At 35.1% G+C, this 18,049-nt stretch overlaps 1 protein-coding gene and 1 long non-coding RNA gene across 2 annotated transcripts in view; one reads left to right on the top strand and one right to left on the bottom strand.

The window, feature by feature from the left end:
* The first annotated feature begins 24 nt into the window (after positions 1-24).
* LOC113667416 (18S rRNA (guanine-N(7))-methyltransferase) lies at positions 25-6,847 on the top strand. The gene is made up of 12 exons (XM_089190660.1): positions 25-102; positions 196-233; positions 920-1,015; positions 1,415-1,497; positions 1,992-2,088; positions 2,876-2,972; positions 3,350-3,400; positions 3,689-3,774; positions 4,111-4,159; positions 4,509-4,567; positions 5,346-5,435; positions 6,017-6,847. The coding sequence occupies exons 1-12, from the start codon at positions 58-60 to the stop codon at positions 6,069-6,071; spliced, it is 846 nt and encodes a 281-aa protein (XP_089046786.1). The 5' UTR covers positions 25-57; the 3' UTR covers positions 6,072-6,847.
* Positions 6,848-13,805: 6,958 nt separating this feature from the next.
* LOC149036230 (uncharacterized) overlaps positions 13,806-18,049 on the bottom strand; it is a 5,657-nt gene continuing 1,413 nt past the window's right edge. Inside the window, exons 2-4 of the long non-coding RNA XR_016182020.1 lie at positions 16,953-17,032; positions 15,875-15,971; positions 13,806-13,945 (exon numbers count right to left, since the gene is read on the bottom strand). This is a non-coding gene — a long non-coding RNA (uncharacterized LOC149036230). The remainder of the gene's footprint in view (positions 13,946-15,874; positions 15,972-16,952; positions 17,033-18,049) is intronic.

Here is an 18,049-nt window from a genome sequence, read left to right on the forward strand (position 1 = left end):
CCGTGGACGTAGGTTTAAAGCGCACATCCGCTGATATCATAAGATTACTTTTCCAACATGGCGTCCGGAAGGCGACCCGAACATCAAGCACCACCAGAAGTGGTAAGAATTTTGTAATGCTGTCCACTTCTTTTACGTATTTTATCTAGAATAAAGGAATTTGGTCCTCAATCATCTTTTTACCTTTTTCTCCAGTTTTACAATGACGATGAAGCCCGCAAATACACATCAAAGTGAGTGGAATCTTTTATTTACTAACACGTAGCACGTGTGTTCATTTGCAACCGGGGGTTGAATCTATCAGTCTTCAATTTCTGGGGTGATCATCGCGCTATGTGGGTTTTTTAATTCTAGATAACGACCGTGGGAGCTAGTATGGCGCCTTCAGGGTAAACTTACATGTGTCTTATGATATAACTAGCTCAGTAAACTCTTTAAACCCAAACAACCCAAATAGAAGTCATCTTCAGAGTCAAGTGAATGGTTTTGGTTAGTCAGATGTTCTAAATCTGGTTCATATAAACTGATTGATCAGTCTTGCCGTGATGTTATTGGATGATGTTGTCTTTGACGTTTGTCAGTGTAGTGATGCACGACCAATCTCGACTGACTTACACTACTTGAGTGTTACAGCCAATAGCACCAAGCAAGGCCGACCAATCAGTTTATTCGAATGGGAGTTAGAACATTTGACTGACCACAAGCATTCACGTCATTCCAATGATGACTTCCACTCAGGACTACCAACATTAGTCCTTCTCCTGACCACATTCACCTGGAGGATCAGACTACATTATCAAATGTTGACCCCAGGTTCAAACTATTTACTGTAATCTCAACATCATCTTCATCACTGTCAAGTCCCATAATACATGTACATGTATGTAATATGGAAAGTTATCATACTTTGTAATTTCAGCACAAGAATGATTGAGATTCAAGTCCAACTTTCTCAGAGGGCAATAGAGCTGTTAGATTTGCCAGAGGATCAACCTAGTTTTCTTCTGGACATAGGGTACTGCAATACAATTCTAATGTAAATTATATATGACTATTTAAGCATGCAAATAGTTTATTTGACAGTTGCCTCCTCTAGGAGTGGGTAAAGCTTTTACTGCATGTTCAAATTTTTTAGTTCTATTTTTTTTTTGGTAAAATAAATTATTACAGCTGATCTTAACATGACTTTGACTCATTTTATGTTTTTGGAACATTTACTCAATTTCCTAGCTTTGGTTTAGTATATCATCAGATGTTTTAGCACTTGGAGCTGGAATCGATGTATTATTTAGAGTCATTTGCATCAACCATTTTAATAGTGTGTCCCTTCACTTCATTTTCCATGTCACTTCTTCCTCTCATGGTAAATACATTAATATGAAGTGTTTTATTTCTTTTCTTTCTTCTTTTGTAGCTGTGGATCTGGTTTAAGTGGTGAAGTGTTGACAGAGCTGGGTCATCAGTGGGTTGGCTTAGATATCAGTCCAGCAATGATTGGTAAACATGATTGATAAGGACAGAACCACTTAAATTTTGTTATCCAAAGGGTGTTTGTTTGTTTGTTTTATTTTTTGCATGTCAATGCATACTTTGAGTTTCCCAGTAGGTTTATTTGCAATTCTTCTCTCTCACAAGCAGCTACAGAAATCTTCAATTTGCTTCTCAGAAAACTTATGTGATGGTGCACATTTACAATGTAAATGTAGCAAGATAATGTCCTGTTTGAATCTCCGTCTACAAGACAGTATATCCTTATGACTTCTTTTTTAAATTAAATTACTGAATATTTAATTTTTTAGTATAAAGTGTGTTTGCTCATGTGTCAAGTGGCTATATTTGTTTGTCTAAACAAAAATCTTTTACTGGTATTACATTGTAGGAAGAAGGTGCTTTATTCTGAAAGCATTGATTCAGTCCCCCTTTAAAGCGGATGTGATGTCTGGAGTGAATTGCCTTCTCATTGGTGGATATTTTTCACTTAATTTTGGCAGATGTAGCAGTTGAAAGAGAAGTAGAAGGAGATTTGTTTCTTCATGACGTAGGACAGGGTCTTTGTTTCAAACCTGGAACATTTGATGGATGCATAAGGTTTGGCCATAGCTTATGGTTTATTGCTTTGTCACCACTGATAAACCCTTTGCACCCTAACATCAGTGTTCATATTCTCCATACTGTTCTCTGTACATTAACTAAGGTGCTGACAAGGAGAATTTGTTTAAACATTGTGAACTTCTTCAATTGGTGATCATTTCCTTTATTTTTATAGCATTGTGTTTGATTCATGGGTGATATTTTAAGGTGAAATTGGATGCCAGTCACTTTTAGATGTTAAATGGTTTAAGCAGCATCTACAGAATGTACTTGTTGCGAATCAAGCAGTGACAAGAATGATTTTTGTCTGTTATAATGTAGTTAATAATCTGTATCATCATTAGCTGGATTTTTATTTTTATTTTCAATGTTACTTCATAGAATAGTGCAATACTCTGGTAGATGCTTCAATCTTTTAACTCCCAAGATCTGGTTATTAATTCTCCCTTCCAGCTGTCACACATTTCCCTGTAAATTATTTATGAGAAGTTGATGTTAGATCAAGAAAACAACTTTTACCTGATAAGTTTTAGCATTCCCATTACCAGTTTGCTGGATTATGTATGGATGTTTTAGGGAGAAGTTGCATGTTGATCATGTCTGGGAGTTTAAGGATTAATTGGCTGAGGAAAGACTCAGTAACTGTTGTAACTTACTGTATCATGAGCTTTGTGAACCCAAATATTCTTTGCTGGCCCATTAGTGACCTTAAGTGTCACCAATGTTCAAAAGACTACAGTGATATAAAATGTAATAGCATTTGTCTTTTTTTTTCCCCTTAAAGCATATCTGCTCTTCAGTGGCTTTGTAATGCTGACAAAAAGGGACACAATCCTGCTAAAAGGCTCTACAAATTTTTCAGTTCACTTTATAGTTCAATGGTGAGTTTGAAAAGGTTTATATTCCTTCATAATTTTGTGTGTTTATCTAGCCTAGCATTTGAGCCAGTACTTCAAACTAAACCTCTGATCTGAAGACACTCTCAGTAACATAAAAAAATTACCATCCCCATGAGTTTATTCTGTATGACTGTCAATCCAGTGATGATTGAGTTAAAAAGTGTTAGGAAGAATATCTTACTGAGGGTCACAAGAACAGCTTACCACATTTTTCAACCATTAGTATTGGTCAAGAAATATATTTAAAATAAGGTGAATCGGGAATTAATCAGATTCAGCAGCCTCATGCATGAAAACTCTGGCTTTTATTTTTACTGATGTCTTGTTCTAGAGTATCTATCTTTTTTTAACGTATGCAGAGTCGGGGAAGTAGAGCAGTTTTCCAGTTCTATCCAGAAAACCCTCAACAGGTATTTTGAACACATTTGCCTTATTTCAAGCCACAGGGCTGAAGGGGGCCTTTTAATTTGTGAGAATTTCTGTTAGATCAAGACAACAACTTCTACAGATAAGTTTGAGTATTCTCACTACGTGTTTGCTGGATAATGTATGGCTGTTATAGGGAGAAGTTACACATTAATCATTTCTGGGAGTCAAAGGATCAACAATCTGTTACATTCTAGCTGAAATGTAACAATATTTTGGTCCTTTTGTGGCACAGATTGTTTCATGCACTTGTAATTTTGGTGTGTGTATAGGTTGAGTTGATTACAACACAGGCCATGAAAGCAGGATTCACAGGAGGCTTAGTGGTTGATTATCCTAACAGTACTAGAGCTAAAAAGTGAGTAAATACTGTGCAAATTATTCTTGTATGCATGGGCTAAGTGATGCTTTCTCTACAATTTAACTGTGATCTTGCAATTTCCAAGGCCAACTATTGTTACAGTAAAGAGTTTCGAAAGCTGTCATTTGGAGCATTTATCATATGGAGCATGGGCCCTTAATCATCAGAGCTAACACTTTAAAGGTCAGCTTTCTAAACTCTTGAAAGTGGCCAGTTTACATTTATCAACTTGGTTGATAAAACTAACTATTACCACTTTCTTGGCATAGCCCCACCAATGCAGCACCACAGTTTCTTTAGAAACTCAACCTCTTCTTCCAACTGATTTTTCAGAATATTCCTGTGTCTTTTTGCTGGTGTAGTTGTGGACAAACTCCCAAAGGTACATTGGTTGTTTTTTGTCGAAATTGACTGATCTCACTGGTGACTATTTATGGATAATTATTTCAGATTTACCTTCTACCTGAATCCTTCGTTTGACAAGTTGAGATTCATATTAGTTTTTGTTGACAGTTAACAATTAATGAATGTGGCGGATGTTTCAGTGTTATCAGTGTAATGATAAGCACTGTGCTTGCTTTATTTGTTTTCAGATTTACATTTTGAAAACTTTGTAAATATGTATCTATTAGTAAATTTGAAGTGGTTAGTTTTTAGTGGTTAGGCATTTGATGTTAACTTTATAGGCTTGTGTAAGAACATCAAATTAATCAATTTCTTGATTTTGATAGGGCCTTGGCACTGAGGATTCCAAATCTGTTGATGATAGTGTTCAATTTAGTGGGAAAAGGTACAAATTGAACTTGATACTATTCCTGTCAACTTGAAATTGAAGATACTTTCCAATACTCAGAGCTGACTGGAAAAAAGAGGTTGCTTGCAGCAGTGATTTCCTTTATTGATCAGAATTGTCTGACCAGATCTGTCAATCTTCAAGTTTTAACTACTGTTATTGTGATGGCATTTGTATCAAGAAAAAAAAATCCCATTGAGTTTCAGTAATAATTTATGTGGTCAGCTGGTTAGGACAAATGGAATGCACCCTAAGGGATGAGTTTTTGGTTACGGTTTCTAAAACTCCAATTTCATGTTGATATATATATTTATGTTTATAAGTATGAAGAATTATTCAGCTTGCTTTCTTGTAAATGATAAGCTTCTGCAAACCAAACTGCTTTGAAAAGATGTGGACCCTTAACTTGGGTCTGCAGATTATGACCTCACAAGAGAATAACAAGGTTGTGTTTCAGTTTCTCAGTTTAAGAAATCATACAGTCATACTTAAATACTCAACTTAGAGGCTGCCAAATGCTGATGTTGACCAATGCATATGAAAATATTAACTTATGGGGGCTTGAGATTCTCCAAACATATTTAGTAGCTTCAGAAATGTTGTCCAACTTTGGATATGTTTGGAAACTAGGTAAGGTTTGGGGATCCCAGCTAATAACTTTCTGCCATGTTCCACAGACTGTGACTGTGTTTGGTCCATTTTAGGCTGCAGTGATTGCATTTGTTGCACAAAAGATGAAAGAATTGTTAGATTGAGTTTTATTGCTTTGTATTAGAGAGAGAACAAAAGTACCACGAGGAAAATCAATAAAAAAGAGCAAGGACTGGGTAAAAGAAAAGAAGGACAGGAGAAGACGTCAGGGAAAGTAAGGAGATTTGCAAAATCAATCACTGGTTGAGCACTAAAGATACCTTAACCCTTTACCCTCTAACATCAGTATCCATATTCTCCATACTATTCACTATACATTTCCCAAGGTGCTGACAAAGATAATTTGTTCAATAATCAACAGCTGCTTTAATTGGTGATCATTTCCTCTATTCCCATGACCTCAATGTTTGATTCAAGGGTGATATTGTAAGGAGAAATTAGATTCTAGTCACTCTTAGGGGTTAAAGGGTTAACCTCTCTTTTGTTGGAGTAAAGGAAGTCTAATGGAAAGATTTCTTGAGTTCATTTTACCCTTTATGTTCAAGATCTGATTGTCAATTCCCCCCTTCAGCTGCTATACTTATCCTTGTAAATTAGTTGCCATAATTTGGTGTTAGATCAAGATGACATCTTTACTTAATAAGTTTCAGTACTCTTATTACCTGCTTGATAGATAATGTATGGATATTGCAAGAATAAGTGACATGTTAAACACTTCTGGGAGTTAAAGGGGTAAAGCATTTTTTTTATGTACACAGAACTATTAGAAAAAAAAATGTCCTATTTCTGTTTCAGAGAAGTAAGGCCAGACTCCAAGTATACAGGAAGGAAAAGAAAATCCACATTTTAACCTTATCTTTCATGATGGAATTAGTCAGGAACTAATGTGGCAGCCTCTTGAAACAAGAGCTATTAATGGTCATGAAGATATGCCCAGTCTTCGTTTTGTAAGCGGAAGCACAAGTGCTCAGTTAAATTACAAGGAGTTCGCTGAAATTAATCAACATTACAATGTGGAACAGTCAATAAGGTTGTCGCAGAATGATGTACAAAGCTACATAGCCATGCATGCATGTAGCTTTAAACTTGAGGAGTGGAGACCCTTTTACCCAGAATAGCAATGTGCTGAGCTCTCTAGGAACATATGAGGAAGAACATCCCGCAATGACCTCCCTCCTTAACTTACAAAATATAGAATATTATTTCAAGTGAGGGAGGAATGAGTGGGTGCCGCCTCCCCCCCCCCCCCCACCTCTCCTCCGCTCAAGGTGCATCAATGAATGAGCCTTTTTAGAGCCAGAAGCTACCTTCTGTTGTAAAAGTGGACATGATTTTAAGGGAAACTTTCTGAATTCATGCACAATATGTTTTATAACTTTGAATTAATAATTTTCTTACCTTGATGGAGTACCCTAAATGCTACAAATATCAAAATTAACTCCTAAATGTTGTTGTGAAAATCACTTATAACGTAAGGATTGACATTTGGTTCTTAAGGAAAACAAGAAAATTAAATAATTCATATTCATCCCAAACTGTGAAGTACACCTCTGGTGACTGAGAAGCATTTATAGTTGAATCCTGTTTGAAAATATTTGAATAAATGATAAATGAATGACAACGTTATGAGTTGTGTCGTTTATGTTGTTAATAGACCACTACATATCCCTGTACAGCTTATCATCAGTATGCATATTTTCCATACAATTTCCCTTACATTCCCCTAGGTGCGCATAAGGAGATTTTGTTTAACACTCAAGAGCTACTTTAGTTGGTGATCATTTATCTTATTCTCCTGACCCTAATGCGTGATTTAGAAGTGATACTGAAAGAAGATCTTTAAACAGGCAAGGACACTTCTGTCACAAGCTTTTAGTCATTTGACCTGATCCGTGGACGCGTTCCCTACGTTTGTAGCTAGTTTTGAACCTCAGCCTGGAGAGCTATTCTTTTTTTCGTTTAATTTTCACCCGTTGCGAGTTGATAAATTTTAATACTCGTATTTTCTCTTATCACTTTAACCATTCTGTATCTTGGGTTTTTGCCTTGATAACATCAAGCTAGTGTGACCTGTTGGTAACATTCCACAATATAGGGTGCGAAGCGAAACATTGAGTGGTATTTTTCTGCGAATTGAACAGTCGTGTCGTATTCCCCTAAAGAGCACTTTTGTCTTATTTTTTTTGTTTCTGGCCCTTGGGGAGTCTATCATGTTTTTTTAGCTTTTTTCCCGCAAATAACTGATTTTTATGCTCTTCAAAGTGTTTGTGTACCATCTTATGTTTTTTTGTGAATGAGGGGATGTTTTAATCCTTTTGATGGTAAGTCGCGTCATGAGAAAACTTAATGCGAGAACAATAAGATGGCCGACTCTTCCGTATGTTTCTGAACTTGATCCTTGCAGTAAGTCTTTCGCGTGTTACATATTAACTGAAAATTTAGTTCATGTAAGAAAAATTCCCCGCGCCCTGTAATCAGGTTTCAAATCCTGGAGCAGTGAACTTTCATTTTTTAATCAATTGTAATTTGCGATTTTCCCTTCTTTTGGAGAGGGGGGGAAGGGAAATTCGCACCTGTTTTATTAATACTTAGAATTGCAACTGTTCTTAGACATGTTCCTCGCAAATCAGTGGGTGGAGCAATGTACTACAAAAACGGCCTCAGCCAGAAATCTTAGCCTGGGGAATTTGTCTGTCATCTTGTATTACATAGTTTTATTTCAGTTTTTGTTGTATTTTGCTTGGAAGTTTTTATTATTTTTTTTTGCTGGTCTTGATGATAATAAGTGCCGAATCCCTCTATTTGGTGGCTCATATTTTTTTTCCAAAATAAAATATTGTTTTTTTCTAGTTGATGGTATGTTAAGCTTTCACCGAGAACTTAATATTACTGAGGGAACTGCATAAAAACTCCGTCAAATAAAGAAACGTAAAAGCTGATATTTAATAATGATGACAAATCTAAGTTGAGGAACCTCTATCTCGCCATGCTTCTAGTTCTGGAGTTGATCCTGGTAGATGACAGTACACTTGTTGGATATAAACTTAAAATTAAGACTCGCAAGCAGTAAAAGGTCCATGGATATAGATTTGATCCTGGGGGCATCACACTTGTTAGATATAAACTTTGAAATTTAAGACTGTTTTTCAGACAAGTTCCCCGCAGCTCAGTGGGTAGAGCAATCGACCGTGTTAACGGTCACTTCTAGGGTTCATATCCTAGAGCGGGGAACTTGTCGGTTGTTTTTATCTTTTTGACTTGTTACTTCATTTGTTTCTTGATTGTTTTAATTATTATTTCAGACTTTTCTGGAGAGCGAACGTTTTTCAAAAAATCACAATTTGCCTTCCGGAATTAATCTTGGTAGACGGCAGTACACTTGTTTGATATGAACTTAAAATTATGACTCATATTCAGACAGGTTCCCTGAAGCTCAGTGGGTGGAACAATATACCGCGAAAGCGGTCTCAGCCAGAATTCCTCGCTTGGGGAACTTGTCAGATTTTTTTTATGAATTTCTTCTTTTTATTTTCGCTTGTTTGTTTATTTGTTTTTCTCTTTTCTTTGCTAGTCTTACCAATGATAAGTGCTTAATGCTTTATCTGCTGTTTACTTTTTATAATAAGACAATGTTTTCTTCGGGTTGATGATAAGTTACTTTTAAACCAAATAATTAAAATTAGGGAGCTGCTATAGAATAGAGTGAGAGCTGTTTATGATGAACTGAAATGACCAATCCTAAATAATAACCACAAACTTAACTCAACAGACTCACCATTCTTCTGGGGTTTTTCTCAGCTGTGCGATGTGCACTTGTTTCGTGAAGACTTAAAGTTGCACCTTCTTGCGGACAGGTTCCCCGCAGCTCAGTGGGCAGAGCAATTCAACGCGAAAGCGGTCTCAGCTAGGAATGCTAGCCTGGGAAACTTGTCCTTTTTTTGTGTTTTGAATTCTTTTTCAGTTAATTAATTTTTTTGTCTATTTGTGTTTGCTTTTTTTCTCTTTGCTGGTCTTACTAATAAATAAGTACTTAGGGTCTTTTTTTAATGGTTTACTTTTAAATAAGGCAATTTTATTTTCGAGTTAATGGTATTTTAAGCCTTCACCCAAAACCCTCAGTAACAACCACAAATGTAAGTCGATGAACTTCATCATATCATGCTTCTGGATTTGATCCTGGTAGTAGATAGTACGATTGTTAAATATAAACTTAAAATTTAAGTTGATTTTCAGACAAGTTCCCCGCAGCTCAGTGGGTAGAGCAATCGACCGTGTTAGACTTTTCTAATAATCAGTTTTTTAGGGTTTTTTTTCGAGTTCATGGAGAGCGAACGTTTTGCAAAAAATTCATAATTTGCCTTGGTGAAAGTCTTCTTTGATCTTTAATATCGTACTTCTTATGAAGATTCATTTCTTTGCAAATTTTCCAAAACCCAATGGGGTTTCTGATGCGTTCCCCAAAGGGCGTAGAAACAAAAGTCTTGTTATATTTGTGACGGAACCATCATTAATTGGTTGGTTTCTCTACTCCATATTCATAGAAAATTCCAAACTTCTCACAAACCAAACCGGTTGTGGACGGTTTTTACCATGGACGTGTTTGATGTTGGAACAAGACTAAAGCTTGAAAGCTGTCTTAAGGTGAGCGTTGTGCTAAGATTTCAAAGTTGCTAGTTTAATTCATTTTATTGCCCTTAGCCTGAGAGTAATGAGCAAAGTTTCTGAGTTAGTGCGCTTTCGGTTCGCTTCATGCTTCGCCTTCGACCTGAAGAACTGTCGTTTATTTTGTTTGCATTGCAATTTGTGGAGAAAAGGTGCACCAGTCTGTAGTTGCAACAAATATCGAGTCAAATTTTGAATAAATAATTCTCATTTGGTTAATTTTATAAAGAAGAAAAAAATGGCTTGGCACATAATTTATCCAATTCACGTATTCCAATGATGCCACGTGTTTCTGCAGTTTTGTGGCAATTGCATGCCTTTCTTAATTTGCGGAGGAACTGTCGTGGTACAATTTCGCAAATGTGCTTTGTGATGAAGTTCATCAGTGCCTATTAGAACATCGTTTTAGCGTCTCAAATTCTGCGAACTCGATAAACTGGCCCTCGGACTTTGCTGTCATTAAATTTTTTAAAAATTAGGAATTGAACAACTTACTAAACACTGCTTTGCCTATTTCTATTTAGAGCGAACTTGGCTCACGGAGCAAGACAGCCGAATGAAAGAAGAACAAGAGGAAAACCTGGCTCAATCAGTGTAGAAGAAACTCTTCAAAGATAAGAACTTTAAAATTACTTTATTGTCTTAACATAAATGGTGGCTGCCACAATTAAGATTTATATTTTCTCGGGAATTTTAAAGAATAGGTTATCAGGATAGACTGATTAAAAACAAATCTGTGCAAGAGGTGATAACTTCTAAGAGTAGAGGTTATGCCAAAAAGACTGATGTATAGGCTATGGCAGCCACCAATAGAGGTGGATTTTTTAAGGTGGCACTCTTGAGAGAAAGAAAATCTTGAAAGAAAAAGTCTGAAAAATGGAAAGATTAAAGATAGCATAGTTATCATAGTCATAATGACGAACTAAATTATTCAAACCTTTCTCGTTTGTTACAGAAATCGCTATTTAGCCATGAGCCATTTTATCGTTTTGGCTTTAAAAATTCCTTATTTGGAAAACTGATTTTTTGAGGGTCATTCTTCTAAAATTTGGTTGTTTCAGTCAGTGCCACCTTAACTTTTTCACACCTTAATACCAATAACCATTTTGCAGCGGACAAGAGAACAAAGGCAACCAAAATTCACAAAAGTGATAAATATTTATTACACGGTTTGTTTCCTTGGGTGAAGGAATTCGGCCATTTTTTGCTTCTTCTAAGAAACGATACCACTTCGTGGTTACATCACGTTAACGATACATTTACCGCTGTGCGCAAGGACAAAATTGACGAACAGAGAAGGTCAAGACTTAAACTAACTATACAACTGTAATTAGCTGTTTATGAAACGCAGTAAATCACGACAAATTACTCGACGAATCATCTTACAACCTGTCATCATACAAAGCAGTTACTTTTAACGAGACGAACGCAAATAGTTTGAAATGCACCAAATAAATTATCTAACAAAACAAATATCAAGAACGTGATTATTACATAACCAACTAGAACAAGGATTTTATCAGACGAAACATCCACTGTTCTTCGTAAGTAAGATAGCAACGGCACTGCAACTGCGACGACTTTGAAGGCATATCCGAGATTGTCTCGCGGATCATTTATCCGTAAAAATATACGACATGACACGTGCTGTAACTGCAAATGTACACTGTACAACGGAGAGACTGGCAGGAATTCTCATCACAATAATGACCGCACAGAAACGAACCTCGAGAAATGGTCAAACTAACAGACATATTGCTGAACATCATCTACTTACAAACCAAACCATTTACTAGGACTATATATTTGACAATACAAAACCTACAATATTCAACGACTGATTTTTAACAACTAGTTTACAAGAAAACTACTTCTGACAGATGGACTCTTTTTACTTTGACATGGCACACGAAACGAATGGTACGAACTACACTGACTTGCTTCAACCGACAAACGCTAATGATTCCTAAAGCCAGTGACAATATGGTCAAGATTTAATCGCATGTCACGGCAACTTTTCAATTTTACTCCCAGGATTTCTGTAGAAAAAGTCCTAGAGGAAACTAATTTGCCTACGTTCTCTTGTCGTTTTGCAGCTTTAGTATATAAAACCTTTATGTCTGGTTCAAAGGATCTAAGAAAAATTTAGTTCTCTTGGTTTATAATACAGATCTAAAAATTGTTCTTTCCTCCAGCAAATCATAAGCACTTTCCAGTTGAGAGAATTGTTGATTACTTGTGAACATTTTTTTTGCATAGAAAAATTAAACCAACAATTTACAGTCTTATAACTCGCTACGAAATTTGTTACGATTTATCTTTCATATCACGGCGCACTCAGCTGTTAAAACAGTTGTGAGTAAACGAAATTATCCATCACCTTCAAGCGAAAGAAAAACGTGAAACGTGATTTTGTCCCTCATATATTCACAAAAAACAACCAAATTCAAGAATTTGAGGATTAAATTGTCAGTTTCACATATTTTTCCAAATCATTATCCTACCTGGAAAAAAATTGTTATATGAGAAGAAAAATAAACATTAATTTTCGTAAGAAAATTGAGTGCGACTTCGCGTTAGAAAGGGATTTTTTGCATTGAGCATTTCTTAACTCAATTACTAAAAAAGAACGAAATTAATTGACGATTATCGTCATGATTATGATAAGTGAATTTTTTTTCTCTGAATGTAACATGGTGCACCAAAATATTTTCTCTCTAAATATTCTTTGAACCAGCCATTGGGTTTTAAAGTACAACTTGTAATTTAGTAAGGCCTCTTTCAGCCTTGAGTTGATGAGACACAGGACTATAGGAAGTGTTGAAGATTGAAATTTGAATCGCTGCATTCATCGGTGAAAAATAAAACTGAGAATCTACTAAACCATTTCATTGACTTGCGTACTGGGGCCAAGAAATTGCCTGAATAACTTGCATCCAAAAACAAATTACAGTTAACTTGGCTCACCAGACAGAAAAACGCGAAAGTTCGTTTTGATGTTAGAGAATCATTTTTCCTAAATATTTGTCCTGTGAAAATACCCCTAAAACATCGATGGCTGAAAAAGGTCTTATTTGAAGCAATATGGCAAGCATTTAGTACTTTGTGAGTCAAACGTCATGTTATACATGCGAATTATAGCTTGCCATGTTATTTAGCTTAGTTGTAATGTGTATTCATCATCTTGTGCAAGGAGAAAATAATTTCTTGAGAAATCTCGTGTAAGATTGAAAGTGAATTTTGTCGAATTCTCCTAGAAATTAGAACTAAAGGCTATTTAAAAAATTCCTTTAAGAAAATTGCACAAGAGATGTTTACATGTATTTTGGCGGAAAAATTCAAGGGGATCCATTTCGAATTTTATGTCGAAATTCTTGTCAGGGGAAACTCTTTGCAAATTCTACCAAATTTTCCCGCCAAAAGTCTTAGTATATATTTGAACGAATTTTTCTTGACACTTTTGTAATTATTTAATCGAAATTCAGTTATTCAACAAGAATAAAATAATTGTAAGAAAAACACTTGTGCTTGACTCAAATGATTTTATTGATAAAAAAATGAAGATTACACAATAAAGAAGTGAGCAAACAACACTGAGTTTGATGACTTTTATTAAATAACAACAGAAATTAAATCTTGATATTCATCACCACAAAAAAAAAAAAAAACGGCGCATGCGTATTTTGGGCGCCTGTATTTTTCTAAGTTTTTTGGCAGGAAAATGAAATCACTTAAACAGATGTTACTTACAGAACTTGCTTGAAAATAGACAAAAAAACTGGCACGTGCGTATTTTTGGTGGCAAAAAAAAGGCGAGTTGAAAAACAACATTGAGTAACCAAACAGAAATGATACTGAAATCGAATCGCTTATTGGCGGAAGAAGTTTTGGAAAAGCGAACGAAACATTTTGCGACGGTTTTCTTTCTACTAAATTTGCTTAAATTGAGCTTTGGTAAAATACATTTTCTACCTCTGCTTTCAACTCGTCTTTTAGCTGTAAGATCTTCCTCTCCAGTTATCAGTGCTTGATTTGAGCTTCAGTTATCAACCATTCAGCTATCTGCAATGGTAAAAGAAAATCAAATTAACAAATACACCAACCATAACAAGTTGAAAATCTAATAAAATTATTTAAGGTACAGCATCTGGTGTCAAATTCGATTTCAGCATACTGATTAATTGATCGGTAGAAATTGCAAAGTTTACCGTCATCTCACTCTCGCTGAGTATACACTAGCAGTAAAGGTCGTGGAATTTTTCATACTCGTCTTCTTCGTTTGTTTTGTCAATTTTTATTACTAATGAAAATTTACAAAGATAAAATATAACCTGTACATGCAGATTGCCGTGTTTATACTAGCAGTGAAAGTCATGGAATTTTTCATACCCATCTTCTTCGTTTGTTTTGTTAATTTTATTACTAATGACAATTTACAAAGATAAAAAAATACATCCTGTACATGCAGATTGCCGTGACCCTGAGAGAATAAATTATTCTATTTCTGAAAGGTTGTGGCACGGGCTATAAAAGAATTTTGGCATCTTATTTTCCCAACTTATGTTTGTATATTTTTGATAATTATTCAAATTCAATTTAAGCGTACTGATTACTCATGAAAACTAGCACAATGTATCCCTATCTAAATCTTAAAATATAGCCGCAAATATCAAGAGTTTCCCTTACTCTTCTACAAATATTCTATTTCTTAAAAGTTGTGAGAGTTTCTTTGCAATGTATGTGGAAATTGCATGGACCAGACAAAGAATTCTGGCATCATATTTACATAACTATAGACTTCGGAAGCTTGTTTTCTCAGTTTCAAAAAATTTATTTTTCACGCTATTAAACAAAATTCGAATGCCTCTTTTCGTTTCACTCGATGATATCTTTTTTGTCCAATTTTTTACGAACATAACGGCAATGTTATGTGCCAGGTATCCTTGAAATTTTTTACAGAGATTTAAAATTGCTAGTTAAAAATGCGATTTGAAAATGTGATTTAAAAATGCGAAAAAATGCGAAAAAAACGTTTTTCCACGTGCAAATCAGGTGATGCTGAATGTGAAATGCGTCATGGAATTTTAATTGGAAAGTTTATTTTTTGGTGTCTGAGATACTATGATTATCGTATTTGGTTTTGATAACACAGAATTAAACATCAAAATACCTCTTTAAAATCCTCTAGCATATCAGTGCATTGCCATAATGTTACATGGAAATCTGGAAAAATTTCTCTTCTACTAATAAACAGAGCCGCCGTTCTTAAGGCAATCTATTGTTTTCGACATTGTTATCTTTTATCCAAGCACAATATGAATGATGAAGCATATACGAAATCTTACCGAAATCTGTCTGAAAGTTAAATACTTCAAAATGACTACATGCAGTATTGAAAAACCACCAAACAGTTGTCTCACATCCGTTTGACCACCAAAAACTGGCAGTGAATGACAGCGTTTGCAAAAGCACTTTCTAAACAAAATTCTCTGGTATATTTTTCCAATGCGCACCGTTAAGAAATTAGATGAATTTTTTTGTTTCATCTTGTAATTTATTTTAATATCGTTTTGCCTCTGTACCTTGCAAATAATTTACACGAGGAAAATTGAAAGAAGGTTGTAGATACCGGAAACCCCATGCTTAAACTTGATTTTTATTAACTTCAATAAAGGTTCACACGAAATTTAGTCAACTTGCCGAGAGAAAGAGAAAGATTGGATTTGTTAGTATACCATTGTTTTAGTAAAAGTAAAATTGGGAACGATAAGATAAGAGATATATGGGCTAAGAACTTATGATCAAATGCTCCTACATCGGATCTCTTTGCCTTTTTATCTTATAGCCACTTTTTCAAGACAAAAACAGCTCTAAAAGTCAACTTCTTTTAAACACTGCTTCATAAAAGTAGCGATCTGCATGTACTGTTAACTATCGAAATGAGATTGTACTTGTCATTAGGTAATCAATTATTCAAAACAACCAACTCACCAGGTGAGGAAAAGTTTCTATTCTTTCTCCTCTTTTAAGGCCCTTTTCATCTCCATTACCCTTCCTGATTTTGTTCACTTTTCCGTCCAACTTCTACCTGTTGAAATATGAATGACAATTTAGGATAGAAGGTCGTGGGAAGGCCCACATAAATTTTGATAAAATTATTTTTGAACGATGTTTTAATAATTTTGTAAAGAATAAAAACTCTTTTTGAACGTTTTTTAAATAACTTTTTAAAACTAAATTAGTGATCAGCACTTTGCGAGCAGTACATGTAGTTGTAAAACTTCTTTATTCTCCAACGCGTTTCGTCTAACTGTCGTAGACTACTTCAGGGAGTTTTGCAAGTTAACACTGAACGCCTGCATTTATATGCCATAGTTAGCGGCTATTACGGGGACAAATGACCATAAAGGCTTGGTCGGACATATGGACTGGAACAGGGAAAGTTGTGAAAATTTTGAAAAGTTTTAAGTGAGAAAAACATTAGGGGGCCACGGTTTTGGCTAAAACCGTGGCCCCCAGTTTTTTAATTTTTTTTAAAAAAAATTGTTTAAAAAATAATTGCGTTACTTTCAGGTGGATTGCCGAGAAAAGAAGAAACATCGATGGATAAAATTTTGCAAATTAAAAAAACTTATGAAAATAAAAATTAAGAAACAGTTTGGGAAAATATTGCTCTCTGTAAAAACTTCCTGTCTCTGATGGTGACTTCCGCTCAGGTTGTCGAAACGTCAGTCACCACTACCGACACAGTCCTTCTCAGGACTGTGTTTACCCCTGACGATCAGACTATATTATCACAGGTTTAGTATACTTAGGAGTTTCGGTAAGGTTTGGAACAGGGCAACTTCTAAATTTGGAACCCAGGCATACTTAACGCAAGGATTAAAGAGCCTTACCCCCCCTCCCCCCCCCCTCCCTTGTAGGTTTGCTCCCCGAAAGATTTTGAAATTCTTCAGTCAGAGATGATTTTGATGATGAGAGTGGACAGTAAAATGTTTTGATAACAGGAATTAATTATTAAAACGGTACACTAGATACATTTATCGAAATTTCACGAATACTAGCTGACCTGTCATAGATACGCACTCCGTTGATTATCCTCCAATGTTCCAGCATTGTCATAGTGCTCTCCATACATGATCATATTTTCTGAATATCGATAAAATATAACTTGATTAGAGACCACCAATCTTTGCAGTTCTCTTTCAAAAGTTAAATGGTAACGCTAGGATGAAAGATCCTTTCACCACATTATAATAATAATGATGATGATGATGGTAATTGTCATAACGGTAATAATAATAATAATAATAATAATAATAGTAATAATAATAATAATAATTTATATATTCATAATTTTTTGACCTTTTATGTTAGAGCTCCTATCAAGCAGATAGGTCACGTAGTTACGCCCTATCTTGTTATGTTTTAAGCATCAAGAAGTTTTCACTGCATATATAACAACAATAATGATAATGATAACAATAATAATAACAATAATAGAAAAAATAAATGGTAAAACTCTTGTTCTTTCGAGAACGTTTGTGTTCTTTAGAAGTCAAACCTGCATTAAGCGGTCACCCGAATGGCGAGGTGACCGCTTAGTGCAGGTTGACCGCCTAATACAAGTTCCATGGAATAGGGTTGTCATAAAAAAAAATGAAAAATAAATTTAAAAAAATATTTTATCCCGTAGTTGACCTTTTTATGAACAAAAGCATGGGCTCCTGCTGCCATATAGTTCTTGTGACATTAGTTTGGAGAATTTGGTATTGGATCAACTAATAATCCCCTAATTGATATTTTTCTTTCTTCTCATCACTGATCTGGTTGATATTGTATTGATATGTAGGGAGAAATTCTGTCCTGGTCACTGATGGGAGTTAAAGAGTTAAGGGAGGTTCGATTGTAGTAACAAACATATTTTCACGCAAGATGCTGGTAAACATTAGTTTGATAGCTTATTTAACTGGCTTTGTGATGGTGATGAAATATTGTTTATATCAAATACGTCATTGAAAACAACAGATCTCAATCATCTGTCTAAGCATTGAGTTGCATTAATAAACAAATGTGTCGAGGAAATTTTGATAAACAAAAACTTAGGAATTTAGTTAAAGGTGTGTTCTATGCCAGCTTTCTGTCTCTGTCCGTATTTCAGTCAGA

Source organism: Pocillopora damicornis, chromosome 12 (assembly GCF_964200805.1).
Source record: "Pocillopora damicornis chromosome 12, jaPocDami1.2, whole genome shotgun sequence".
Lineage (NCBI taxonomy): Eukaryota > Metazoa > Cnidaria > Anthozoa > Scleractinia > Pocilloporidae > Pocillopora > Pocillopora damicornis.